This window comes from Pelodiscus sinensis, chromosome 9 (genome assembly GCF_052426305.1).
Source record: "Pelodiscus sinensis isolate ZL-2025 chromosome 9, ASM5242630v1, whole genome shotgun sequence".
In the NCBI taxonomy this organism is placed as follows: domain Eukaryota; kingdom Metazoa; phylum Chordata; order Testudines; family Trionychidae; genus Pelodiscus; species Pelodiscus sinensis.
The window spans coordinates 46,454,756-46,469,010 of record NC_143060.1 but is presented as its reverse complement, the minus strand read 5'-3'; the positions used below and the strand labels follow the sequence as shown (position 1 = coordinate 46,469,010).

At 39.2% G+C, this 14,255-nt stretch overlaps 1 protein-coding gene across 2 annotated transcripts in view; it reads right to left on the bottom strand.

Annotated features, from left to right (window-relative positions):
* Positions 1–895: 895 nt before the first annotated feature.
* The window catches only part of DDX59 (DEAD-box helicase 59), a 29,378-nt gene continuing 16,018 nt past the window's right edge, over positions 896–14,255 (bottom strand). For both annotated transcript variants that reach the window (XM_075936678.2, XM_075936677.2), the window contains 7 exons: positions 11,621–12,462; positions 7,155–7,322; positions 5,672–5,761; positions 4,778–5,029; positions 3,857–4,009; positions 3,055–3,183; positions 896–2,391 (listed from right to left, as the gene is read on the bottom strand). In XM_075936678.2, coding sequence (XP_075792793.1) covers positions 2,128–2,391; positions 3,055–3,183; positions 3,857–4,009; positions 4,778–5,029; positions 5,672–5,761; positions 7,155–7,322; positions 11,621–12,451 — 1,887 coding nt within the window. In that variant the 5' untranslated portion in view covers positions 12,452–12,462 and the 3' untranslated portion in view covers positions 896–2,127. The remainder of the gene's footprint in view (positions 2,392–3,054; positions 3,184–3,856; positions 4,010–4,777; positions 5,030–5,671; positions 5,762–7,154; positions 7,323–11,620; positions 12,463–14,255) is intronic.

The following is a 14,255-nucleotide window of genomic DNA, read 5'->3' as shown; positions in this document are numbered from 1 at the left end:
CATTAGTTTTAATTGTTTTACATGTGTCTAGAGTAGTGAAGGCTAGGTTCATAAATGGGTCGCGTGAACGACCCTCCTTCCTTCAAGTGGGCTACAAGATTGGTGTAACCAAGATGGTCCCCCCCAGAATAGGGTTGTTTTGCCAACTTTTCTAACACACCTAGAATTTGGGGGTGTTCTCATTGAACCATAGCAATGCTTTGATTGGATGCAGATAGAGAGCATGGCTCTCACAGTCAATGTTGTATGCAATCAGCACTCACCTCACTTCACATACCCTTTCTTTACATGTGTCACTTTAGTAATGCTGATAGGAAAAAAAAAAAAAAGCTGCGTGGATGGAAACCAGAAAAATCTGGCAACCTTTCCTGTGGGCAACAGTAAACAAAATGTCTTTTATATCACACAGAGAACCCCAATGAGTCACATGTGGCCCACGGACCCCAGATTGCCCACCACTGGCCCAGAGGCCTGCAAGGGTGCCTTTTTATAAACCAAAAGATATAGGACACAAAAACAACTTACATCTGAGTTCTCTTCTACCATAGGGTTGCTTTAGTAGGAATGCAGCTACTAAATAAAGATCTGCCTACATAGCAAATATGCGTTTAATCTTTGCAGAGGAAAAGGGAGTGTTTCCATAAACTTCTGTTTTCATGTACTGTATAATTTCACACCCATCCACATGCCTATACAAGCTTACATAAGACTTCAATTTTCCTTTTTTAAATTCAACATTCATTCTGAAGACTGACTCACTCAGAAAAAATACCAGAGTATGGTAAAACTTGTGTTTTTATAAAATAGGATAAACAAACATGGACTGTTTTCTCCTGAAGTTTCATTAAGGATGGAAACAGGATACTTTATTCTGTAAACAGCTTGGTTTTTAAAAAAAAAAAAACACACTGCAGGACATGAATTTAAAACACAACATGAATTTAAAATGTTAAATTAATAGAGTTTTTATTGAAGGGAATCAAAAGGCTGTGTTGATAGGATGTCTATCAGTAATTTTAGCAGCTAGGGCCTCAAGCCAGCAAACAGAGGGATGCACATTACATTTTAAGCATATATGTAGTCCTCTTGAAGTCAATGGGCCATGTCCCCAGCTGGTGTAAATTGTCAAACGTCATTGCTTTAAAGGCTCTACAACAATTTACACAAATTAAGGATCTGGCCCAATGAGAATACTGTACTTAAATTTAAGTATTTCATAAGAGTTCACAAAATCAGAGCCTAGAGTACCTCATTCAATACTCTTGAGATCAAAAGCAATTGACAACTGCTCCCCTTCATAATCTATATGAGTCTGTTCTTTTCATAGTATCACATCTACTTTAGCAGCCCAATCATGTACCCATTAACAGAACGCTATCTTAATTTCAAGTTTTTATTAATAGCTCGAATTTTTCTGATTTTTCTACTGTGAAGTTGAAGAAACCACATCTCGTACTAGCCCCAATGACAGCAGGAAAAAAATCTTGTTCATGTTGTGGATTACTTGATCAGGATTTTTTGCTGGTTTCAGACATGAGATAGGAAGAAAAAAATAATATTCATGTTTAATAATTCATTATGACCCATCGATGAAACCTGTGGGGTTCCCAGTAGAGAGGAAAATTAAGAGACGTTTGAGGGCTAAAACGACATTAACTTAAAACATAGTTAACTGAGCAGTTAAAAATATCTGCAGATAGTAAACGTGCCCCTGCCAATTTTTAGTTTTGCAATCAAATTTTCCTGTTTTAAAAGTATGCCTCTCTTCCACTGCAATCCAAAAGCCCCACAGAAACAACAATGAAAAAGGTTATATATTTAATGCAAAAAATGAAAATAACTATATAGATGTCTGTCTCACAAAGTAAATAAATTGAAAAAAATGCTTTTAGATGTTACTTGTAATAGTCTCAAAAAAATTTGGGCTGAAGTGCAATTTTTAAATTTGGAATACACTTTTAGATGAAACACTATAATAAAAATGAATTTCAAGAGTTCACCAGAAAAAGTTAAATGTTTTTAAAAATAAATGTCAGATCTTATACCAATTATATAAATTCATGCTTAATTTTTACAGAAATACAGTGCTTTCATTATACTTACATATTTACAAATATAATACATTAATCACTTGTGAGAATTACTTTTGTCGTGTTTTCTAATAATGTCCATAAGATTGTCACCCGTTACAAGACTATTTTGTGATTGTTTTGCTCTCTCTTGTTCTTTTCTCTTTTGGTCATGAAGATAAGGTGAATTTAGCAACTGTGGAGGAAGAATGGTGCCTGTTGGTTTTACTCTCTTTACAACATCCCAAAAAAGCTTCTTGCTGTTGTTATTAATAAAAGTAATTGCAGTTCCATTGTGACCCAGCCTCCCTGCTCTTCCAATCTGCAAATGAAAACAAAGTTTATTTTAAATTAGAAATAGTAATCTAATTCCCTCCAGAATAAAAGAAGCTGCTTAAACTCTTAATCTATTTTTGTTGCAACAAAACTGCATACTGGTTATTCTTACATCAAACTGGATATATAGTATTGTCATGAGCAAGTCAGTACACTGAATGCTCTGCTAGCTCTCAGTTATTTCACAAGTGTATTGAGATCCAATATACTGGAATTAGACAAAACATCAAATATTACAACATGAATAAGCAGAGTTCCCATTCATTATTACTTTCAGTTTTGAATAAAAAAAAAAAGAAATGTTTAGTATACACATATGCTTCACAAAGGTACAGGAACAGAGATACTATTTCACATTTAGGTGCAGAGGGAGAGCTGTATAAACACCATTGGCATAGGCAAATAAAGACATTGTTTTTGAGTGTTCCTCCTTCAATTTAGACCAAAGGTTTGATGTTTCTTGCATAGGATGAAGGAGAGACTCTTCAGGATTCCGTTCTTCCTCCTCTCCTGAACAGAACTTTTCTGGAGGTACATCTACCACATGCTTGCATCTTTCAGTTCAGATCATGTATGATATTGTTTTACTTTTCCAACAATGTATTAAGAAATATCTCTTGTAGTGTTTAAGATACACATATCTCTTTACCTGATGTACATATTCATCCATACTTGAGGGCATATCAAAATTTACGACCAGTTTGACGTTGACAAGGTCAAGCCCACGGCCAAGTACTCCAGTGCTTACTACAACTTCATATTTTTCTTCAAATAATCCCTGGGGTGGGAAAAATAACTTGTAATTACTTTCAACATATGCTTTTTTTTCCCCTTACAAGTCCTGAGAACTACTGTAGAAGAGCAAGATACAGTTGATTCATTTAAAGACCAGCATCAAAATGCTGCTGAAGAAAGGAGAAAAACAAAGCTCTGTTGTATTCTAGATTTATGTAGGGAACACGAAAATAAAATTTTGTGATTCACTGAGTCCTACTTAAAATGATACAAAACAGCATTTCAGCAAGACACAAAAGCAGCTACAGACTAATGTACAAGTCAATTTATATTTAAAACCAATAGAATAATCTATAATCAAGAATATTTAAAATAGATACTTTTTGACGTATTAGCAAAAATACAACCTGTGCTTTCATTTCAGTTTTTCATGCACTTTAGCATTCACTGTGAAAACTCAGTAATGTAAGACAGAGGTAAGTACTATAACAATGCATTTCCTTCACTACAAAGAACAATATTCTGAAGAATAAAAATTGTGCCTAGAGTTAAAAAAAAAACCACCATTAAACCTAATGATATCTGAAATTAGTCAGAAGCTTTATAAGTGACAGACCACAACAAGATGCCTACTTTACTAACTCATTAAAACTATTTTAAAAATAAGATGTAATGTTTTATCATGATAGAGATCTTTATTGCAGGAAGAAACACACCTGCAATATATTTATCCTTTCAGTTTGTGATTTATCAGAATGCATGGATATGCATTGTAATCCTGTGATTTTATGAACAGCATCACTCAGAAGATCTGCTCCTAGCTTGCAATCCACAAATACCAACACTGGAGGTTTGAAGAGTTTCTTGTCCTGTAAAATTAATATAGGTGTATTAACCCTGTATCAGCACAGTTTATTACTGGGCAACCACAACTATTTATTTAGAGATGCTCATTTTATTTTTAATAGATTGTATACCTTAGAATGAAACAAGCTTATTAATTTAAAAAAACCCTCCTCCCAAACTCCTAATATAAAGGATGCCCTAATCTTGCAAAAATTTGCATAAATGTGTAATTTTACTCACAAGTCAAGTTAAAAATGTGCAAAAGGGTTTGTAAAATCAGGTCTCTAGTTTGTACTGACAACTTAAAAAAAATAACGTTTCAGAAGTTGTGTTTTAAATAAAAAAATGGTGACTTAAAAATGCAAAATAGATCTCAGATTCAGTTAAATTCACATATCCATCTCTTACAGAACTGCAGCTAAGATTGCTCACAAGAGAAAGCCTAGAATTACTATGAAGATTAAGGCCTACTTTTTTGGGGCATCTAGTGAGAGCACGGGAGGGCAGAGGGTTGGTTTATTATTTTCTGGTGAAGTTTCACTAGAATTAGGTTAAATGAAGTAATCTAGCAATCTTTTAATGGCATTGTAAATGACAGTCTTTTTGTTTTATTAGGGAACCCCCATGGAGACATTCTTGAACTTGGTGATATAGTTAATTTACTGTGCATTACTGCTCTTGCTTTCCTCACACGTATTTCTCTTAAATAACCAAGAGAGAAATTAAACTAAATAAATTAAATTTTCATTACAAACATAGAAATAATTTGCTAAATAAAATATTATACTAACATTTAATATTTCAAATAGTTTTTTCTTTTTAGATGGTTCTTCTACCCACAAGATAATCTGGCGAACATTGGAACATGGTAGATTCTTTTCTCCAATGCTTATTCTCACAGGATTCTGCAGAAGCTGATTTGCTAACTGCTCGATGCCCACTGGAATTGTGGCTGAAACCAACATAGTCTGACGATCCCTGGAGATGTTTTCCAAAATATCCAGCACTTGTTGCTGGAAGCCCATCTTTAACATGGTATCAGCCTAAATAAAAATATTAATTTAAGACCATGTAATTTAAAAAAATAATTGTAGGTATAATATACAAAAAGACACAAGAAAGCTCTTACAATCACATATTGTTCTTTAACTGACATAATCGGCACTAGCATAGCAACACTGTCACCATATGAAAATCAGAAAAACCATGAAGAGAGAGACTGTTATTCTGTTGACATTCCACAGAGCATTGTAGCAGAGTTTATGCTCCTGTCAGCTATGTAATCTAAGAGAAGACTACAGCCTTCAGTAGGTTACTTAAAAAGCAATTTTAATGGTCTGTAAAAGATGCTTAACCCTGAGAAGTACTAACTGTATTTTAATGAACATATTATATGCATAGTTGGGCAGACCAATCACCTCACCTAGGACTTCAGTTAAACCATTTATTAAGTGTTATGGCCTTGATCCAGCAAAGCATGAAACCATAGGATTAACTTTAATGCATATTCAAAATTCAGAGGAAGTCAGTGGGACTACACACCAACTTTAGCGCTTTGCTAGGTCAGGGCTTATATTAGGCAGTCACTTGTTAATTAACAGTCAAATATGAGAGCTCTAAAAGTGGCCATTATATTTTGATAACACTTATTTCTAATTGCAATATTTAATTTTATATACACTTACTTCATCCACAACTACGATTTTGATACCATGGAGCTGAACAAAGCTTTGTTTTAAAATATCTAAGAGTCTTCCGGGTGTTGCTATTATAACCTATCGGAAGAAAGCAAAATATTAGAAAAGCAAGCTAATATGAGTTAATACTGTAAGAAAAAAGTATTCAGGTTTTGAAAAAAATACCACTATGTTTGAGATGAGCACTTGCAAGGCCTGGAGGACAAAAATGCAAGCTTTCTGTTTTGGTTTTTAGTGGGGACAGAAAATGTTGGATGAGTATTTTTAATCATTATTTATCTTTGTTTATCATCTGTGTATTATCTTTATGTATTTTTTTAAAAATGTGTTTAATTATTTAAGCTCAGATGCAGACACTTGAAATTCCTGTACCTGTTTCTTCAAAGTTGTATCTGAAAGCAAATGGAACAACTAGCTCTCTGAAAATGATATGTAAAACTTGCCTGAAGTGTATTCCACGCCAGAAAAATAAAAATTCTAAAATCAAGGAACTAATGCATTTCCTGTTGTAAATTATAATGTCACCTAAGTATGTGGCAAACTGTACCCTTTGAAAGTAGCAAAAATATAAAGAGAAATAATTTTGAAATATTATTCTTTGTGTGTGAAATTGAGAAGGATATACATAAATGTTTCACACGTATAAACTATACAAGAGCTAATTTGTACTTCTAAGGATCTAAATTCACTATGTAGAGCAGGGATGGGCAATAATTTTTGATGGGGGTCTACTCCAAGAGTGGTCAAGTGCTGCAATTTTCTGTGGAGTGCAGGGTCTGGGATGGAGGTTGGGTGCAGAAGGAAGCTTGGGATAGGGGCCTGGGATCCGAGAGGGAGTTTGGGTGAAGGAGGGGATGGGGATCTGGGGCAGGGGATTGGGGTGCTGGAGAATGTTCTGGCATGGTGGAGGGGTATAGGAGAGGGTGCAGGGTTTGGGATTTGTGACCTGCAGTAGGAAGTGTGCAGAGGGTTTGGGTGGTGACCTGGGGGAAGATTTTCTGACCTGGGGCAGGGAGTTGTGATATGGGAGCTCTGGCTGGGAAGTGCTTATCTAGGTAGCTCACAGCCAGCAGCCCTGCAGGATCATGAGACAGACTCCATGCTGCTGCAGTGAAGCCTCCTCCCTGTCACTCAGCCCTTGCCCACCCGGCTTCCAGGAAAGTTGCTGCAGCATGCAAGTGAAGGCAAGTCGCCTCCCTGAGAGCCGGATGAGTGTAATGGATACCATTAACCATCAGCTTATCAGTTAAACAGTTAATCAGTTATACCCTAACATCTCTAGTAGAATCTGTTTGGCCACAGTAAGTTATGCTTCAGTTTATACGGTCTTCCTGTGTAATAAGGTTGGATGCCATTGGCAAAGAAAATGCACGTTCAATTTAAATCAAGAATTAAATAATCAGTTTTTATTTTCTACAGATGCCATAAAAACATCTTTCTTCAAAGGACTCTTTCACACAATAGTTCTTACCTTAACAGTTTGTTTTAGACGATGAAGTTGGGGTGGTAGTGGTAGACCACCTACAAGAAGGACTGTTCTCATGTTTGGCAGACCAATCATCAACTCTTTAGCTTGTCTCTCTATCTGAATTGCTAATTCTCTTGTTGGTGTCAAAATAAGTGCAGATGGCGTTTTAGTCTTAAAAAGGAAAAAAAAAGAAAAGCTTCTATCCACCACAGAACTACTTCTTTCTTAGGCGAAAGTCTAACAAATCTTTCTACAGTGACATAGTTATGTAGTATAATCATTTTTCAACTAAAAAGCTAATAAAGAGCTTACTAAAACCATTCATAGAGCCAACTCTAATATTCAACTAAAGGATAAATTATTCTGACATCAAGCTTCATTTGCACTGTTCTGGCAGGGAGTGCAATGTAATTTATACCAACTTCAAAGCTCCTTTACACACCAGAGCACTGTGTTAGGGTACATCCACATAGAGAAGAATAACCTGTGGCAGGCCCATGCCAACAGACTTGGGCTTGTGGGATTTGGAATGTAGGGTCATTTCACTGCTTTATAGATTTCTGGGTTTGAGCTGGAGACAAAGCTCTAGGACCCTGCCAGGTTGGTGGTGGGGGTCCCAGAGCGCGGCCTCCAGTCTGGCCCTAGAAATCTACACAGCAGTAAAGCAGCTTCACAAGCCTGAGTCAGATGGCATGGGCCAGCTGCATGTTTCCCTTTGCTGAGCAGACATACTTTTATAGTCAAAGAGAATCAGGTCTAGAATATTCAAACCAAATCAGTGCATTTTCTTTTTTTAAAGAAAATACTAAAACAGAGACTTACATGGTTTATAATGCATTTTATTAATTTTATCAGGTCATAAATGCATCACTTCTGTCTTTTGAATCAAAGCATCCTTTAACTGCTTTTCTCAATATTAAAATTGATTCTAAGGATAGGACGCGGGCCAAGCCTTAAACAGGAAACTAGAAAAATTCTCTTAGATATGTCCTTATTCCCTTATTAGCATTAAGAGATAATTGAACCAGAAATTAACCAAAAACTAGAATTACCTTGATCACACTATGTATGTACATTACAATATGGTGAAGCTATAATTTCATTTAGTCTATCATATAAATAATACAGCTATGAAACTAGAAATATCACACTTGTGTAGGCCTGAAAATATTTATCTAACTTGTTTTTTTCCAAAATTACAATTACAAGGACACGTTTATCAATAGACAATAGTCTTTTTGTAGAATGTGTTTATTCAAACTGCAATTACTCTTTTAAAAAAGTAGCTTTATATCCTTGGAAAACTATATTACCCTATTTAACAATGTAGTCAATATCAGGGGAACAAATGGAGAATCCTTTTACTGAACGATGTAAGGTTTCCTTTGAGAATTCAGTCAGCAAAGTATGGGAAAACTATGATTGCTTTTGCTGCCACTGCTGCCATTTCTCTCTTGCCCAAAGTGATGCAGTGTCTTCTAGTCTTTATCTTACTGTGGGGGGTAGAGGGGAGACACAATGGGACTGAAGACAGTCTGTCATGCTCATTTACTTCATACACAAAACCACTGGGGAGTTAGGTGGAGCATGGGAGAACAAAATGGGAACATATTACAGGATGCACCTCCCAAAAGTGGAATTCTCTGGTCTGGCAATATCCATGGTCCGGCAGAACCAAGGACATTCCTGGATCAGAGAACCCCTGCAGCCTACTGGCAGGAAGGCAATCCAGTAGGGGCAGAGTTGAAGCAGCAGGACTCGGCAGGAGCTGAGGCATCCCGACAGCCTGCGGCAATGGGACCAGGTCAGGGCAGCCCCCAGCAGCACAGGATCAAGCTGGTGACAGTTCGTGGCAGTGGGGGGGCCGGGGCCAGAGCCAGAGCCAGAGCCCTGGGCAGCCTGTTAAAACGGGACCAAGTCGGGGGCTGGTGGCAGCCCCCAGCAACATGGAGCTGGAGCCCTGGACAGCCCACAGAAGCAGGGCCAGAGTCTATGGGCTGCAGTGAGGCAGGAGCCTGTGCTCTCAGTGGCCCACAGCAGAGGGTCTGGAGAAAGTCCCAGCAGTCCATGGCAGCGTGGGGCCAGAGCACTGGGTAGCCCACAGAAGTGGGGTCAGAGCCCGCAGGGCTGGGACTAGCAGCCCAATCAGGGCCAGAGCCAGCCCCCAGCAACCCGTGGTAGCACAGGCTGCTGGAGCCAGGCAGGCAGTCTGGCTGCAGCAGCAGCAGTAGTGTCAGCGACCCAGCAGGCAACCCGGCAGGGACTAGAGCGAGTCCCTCTGCCTCACGCTGGTAGAGTCAGCAGCTGGGGCCTGTGGCAGGAAACCATCTCTCGTCAGGCAAATTCCCTCGTTTGGGACCGCTCAGGTGCTGATAAGAGATGTCCAACCTGTACTATTTACCTGCCTATTTACATATAGTGAGAACAGAGACAGGTGTCTGACATACATTTTTATTAGATGGGTCTAGGAATATCTTGTTAATGAGTAATGCCACCCTGGAAGCTGTTGCTAACCACAGGATATCTAACTGTTTGTACTGTCAATCCCTGATTTGAAGAGATATTTGCTGGCCTTTTTAGGACATCTTGAAATTGCTGAAAATCTCTGGCAACGGATGGTGGTGGAGGTATAACCACCACATCCAGAGAAGAGTGTTTGAGGGGTGACCTCTTTAAGCACCCTGGATTCCTGGTCTTCAAAGGTCTCTGTGCGTGTGGGGGAAAAAGAGGGCTGTGCTACTTTAGCCTTCCCATGAAACAATATAGATCAGTGGTTTCTGCCATGGCGCCCGCCAGGGCATTTATGAGCACCCGCCAAATGATCTGGGCCGGCCCCGCCCTCGGCACGCAGAGCATGCGTGGTGCCAGCCCCAAGCGCAGCACATGAGTGGCCCCTGCCCCGGGCGTACGGCACATGCGCGGTGCCGGCCCCGGGGCACATGGGCAGCCCCGCCCCCGTGACCACTGTGCATGCGCGGCCCCGCTCCCCGGGTGCCCAGCAGCCCCAAAAGGTTGGGGACCACTGATATAAGTGCGCTGCAAACTGCTGCCAATAAGCATCCCAGAAGTCCCAGTGTGGCCACTTGGGGGCCCCATATGGAAGTTAGAGTGGGTTGGTTTCCACTTGATAAGACTCTTCCATGTGACTATTGGGAAGAGGGAGAGGAAGAAGAACAACGCTCTCACTTCTTATCTAGGTTTATCTATACTAATTATTTGGTCAACTATAGAAAAAAATAGAAAAGATGAAGCAGCATGCTTGAAGCAGACACACTTAAGATGCCTTCTCAGGCTGAGGCAGTTGAGAAAGAACTGAAGGCCAGTTTGCTAGCATACATCTATACAGCCTGTGTGTCTAGCAAAGGAGCCGAAGGCACATGCACAGGTTGAAAGAACATTACTAACTAAAAAGCTCTGATTGAGAGGCACATGTGCCACTGAAGTGGAGTACCCATAAAGGTAATACTCAAAGAACTATGGTGACTGAGCATTCTGGGTCATCAAACCCTAAGCTGTCACCAATTACTTGAAAAAGTGAAGCCATTTCCCAGCCAATAATAGCCAAACTTTATCATCGTAAAAATTAACAAGTTATTGAGACAAAGTTTTCCATATGTCACTCGCAAAGTCACCAGAAGATAAACAAACCATAATGTATTAAAGACAAAAAACACACTTCTTGAGTTACTGAGACGCTTTGATTTAAATGGAGCTGCTGCAGCTAGGGGAGAAGCATGCTTTGCCAGCTCCAGCAAGGAACTGCCGTGACCAGCAGAGAAATGTGCTCCTCCAGCCCCAGCTGGGATTGCCATGACTGGCAGAGTGCGTTCCTCTGGACCCAGCAGGGAGCTGTCGCAGCAGCTCTGTGTACAGCAGCCCTGAGCCCCTGCACAGGTCTTACCAGGCAGCTGTGCAGCTTAGAGGCAACCCTGCTGATGGGCCCCTTTTGATGACGTTATGAGGAGCAATCAGTGCAGAAATAAGTTTTACCTAACTTTTCAAAATTATTTTATCCTCCGAGTTCCTCTGGATATTTGCTGTTTAGCTGAAGACATCACAGCCTGAATTCATCTGTGATATCACAAGACTATTAGGATGTCTGTAATGCCCTGGTGGTATTTATGATTTCACAGAATGATGCATGCTGGGATATTAGCAATGAATTACTGAGTTACTGGGAAAAGGAAAACTACAAAATTGGAAAAAACCCACCAGAAATGTCTTTCCAATAGATTACTTTTTGTGAACAAAATGAAACTGCAAGTACATTAATGCTCATGAACAAACTATTTTCTGCCAAACAGAAAATGGTCACAGTGCTGGGGAGTGGGATTAAAAAAATAAACTAGTGAGCTTCAATACAAATGACTGCCATTTGTAATTACACTGAGAACTGTGGAGTCATTAAGATTCTCACCTCTTTCTGAGTATATACTTAAACTTTAATTACCTCTCTAAACATCAATTACCTCTTCCAAGGCTTTAACAATAACTGGAAGCAGGAAAGCTGCAGTTTTTCCAGAGCCTGTGTTTGCACTGGCCACAATATCCCTTCCCAAAAGTCCAACAGGAATCATTTGCATCTGGATAGGGGTTGGAACTTCATAGCCTGAATTTTTTAAATTATAGTTTAAAGTTTCAGGAAAACCACAGTGTTCAAATTCTAAAATAGGTCTTGTAACTCCATCACCATGGACAGCAATACCTAATTGCAATTTAAGGTTCTTGATCTGGTCATCTTGCAGGCTTAAAATAAAGGAATGTTCTTTATAGGCATAAAGGGTGATAGGCAAAGGAGCTTCTGGTTTCGATTCTATTTTCACAAGACTGTCAGAGTTTAAACTTTCTTCCTTTTCTTTAGCTTGTAAAAGATGTTTGGCTTTACATTCCAAGCTACAAATATCTTCATCTGTTTTATCACAAATATATTCTCCATAACGACCACAAACAACACATTTAGGTTCTCCCGGTTCTGCCCACCGTTGGGATTTGCTGAAAGATTTAATGGGTTCATCCACAGAGGAAATGTCTTCTTCTACATTTTGGTTGTCACTTCCCAAAGATTCGACAGCAAAGGGGAAATCTGAATCTGGAGACATGCGTAGCTCTGTGCATTCTTGTACTGCTTTATATACATGGCATTCTGACGCAGAAGTATCTTTTATAGATCCCTTAACATCTCTTAAGTCTGTGGTCTCCACTAACGAGGGTTCTCCAGAAGACAACTTTTCTTTTTTTAATGCACAGCTTTGCTCATCATCAGCATTTCTCTTGACTTTCAGAGACCTTGGAACAAACATGATTCAATATTCTGTGAAGAAAAAAAATTATAATTATTAAGTGTTTTAGTGTGGCCTTGGAGAAAAATTGCAGGGAAGAGCCAGCCAAAGACTCCAGAGGGTAGCTAAAACAGGAACTGCTGCACTGCAGCAGGGAAATAGGGGTAAAATATGGTCCATCCAGGGTCACCCCTCCCCCAACACACACAAATGTGGAAGGGAGACCAACTCCAGGGATGCTAGGTCCTCACTTCAGGGGTGTTATGTCCCCGTATGCCCTTCCCCATCACGTGGCCTTGGAGAAAAAAAAAAAATACACAGAGCTGCCAGCCTAAGATTCCAGGAAGAAGCAGCAGCAGCCAAAAAACAAACCTTTAGACATGCAAAGACTTCCTACAGTTTTGACTGGACTTTCTCTGATGATTAGCTACTTGCACCAACCCTCCCTGTCACCTTTTCTTCTAGTCTCTTCACCTCAGTTTTATTCCATAACAAGCCACCTTCTATTCCCTTTATTGTTTCTCCCTCTTCACTGAGCAATAACAGGAAACTTGGAAATGGCAGAGGTGCTTAATGACTTCTTCTTTTCAATCTTCACCAAGAAGTCTGATGATAAAGGAATGCCCAACATACTGAATGCTAGTGGGAAGGGGGTAGGTTTAGAAGATAAAATAAGAAGGAACAAGTTAAAAATTACTTAGAAAAGTTAGATGTCTGCAAGTAACCAGGGCCTGATGAAATGCATCCTAGAATACTCAAGGAGATGATAGAGGAAGTATCTGAGCCTTTAGCTACCATCTTTGAAAAGTCATGGAAGGCAAGAGAGATACCAGAAGAGTGGAAAAGGGCAAATATAGTGCCCATCTATAAAAAGGAAAATAAGAACAACCCAGGAAACTACAGACAAATCAGTTTAATTTCTGTGCCAGGAAAGAAAATGGAGCAAGTAATTAAGGAATTCACCTGCAAACATCTGGAAAAACATAAGGTGATAGGTAACAGCCAGCATGCATTTTGTAAAGGACAAATCATGTCAAACCGATCAGATAACTTTATTTGATACGAAATCAGCCTTAAAGATAAGGGAGAAGTGGTGGACATGGTATATCTAGATTTTAGTAAAGCATTTACTATTTCGTATGACCTCCTTATCGGAAATCAGCCTTAAAGATAAGAGAGAAGTGGTGGACATGGTATATCTAGATTTTAGTAAAGCATGTACTATTTCGTATGACCTTCTTATCAATAAGCTAGGGAAATACAGCCCAGATGGACATACTGTAAAGTAGGTGCATAGCTGGCTGGATAATCATTTTCAGAGAGTAGTTATTTATGGTTCACAATCATGCTGGAATGGCGTAACAAGTGGGGTTCCACAGGGATCAGAAGAAATTTCTGTCCAACACAGTTGAAGTTTGTGGCTGGCTCTTTTCAGCATTATTTTAGGAGTTGGGTGTGTAATTTTATTTTAAAATTCAGATACTCAAAATACATGAAATACAAAGTAAACTGATGGTCTCTCAATTAATTATAAATCTGTATATACATTTATAAAGTTTGCAGACAATACCAAGCTAAGAGGGGTTGCAAGAGCTTTGGATGGGATTAAAATTCAAAATGATCTACAGAAACTGGAGAAATCTTCTGAAGTAAACAGGATGAAATGCAGTAGGAACAAATGCAAAGTGTTCCAATTAGGAAGGAATAATCAGTTGCACACACAAAAAGTGAGAAATGAAGTCCAGGAAGGACTACTATGGAAAGGGATCTAGGCAACACAGTGGATCACACACTAAATGAATCAACAGTGCAACAGTGATGGGGG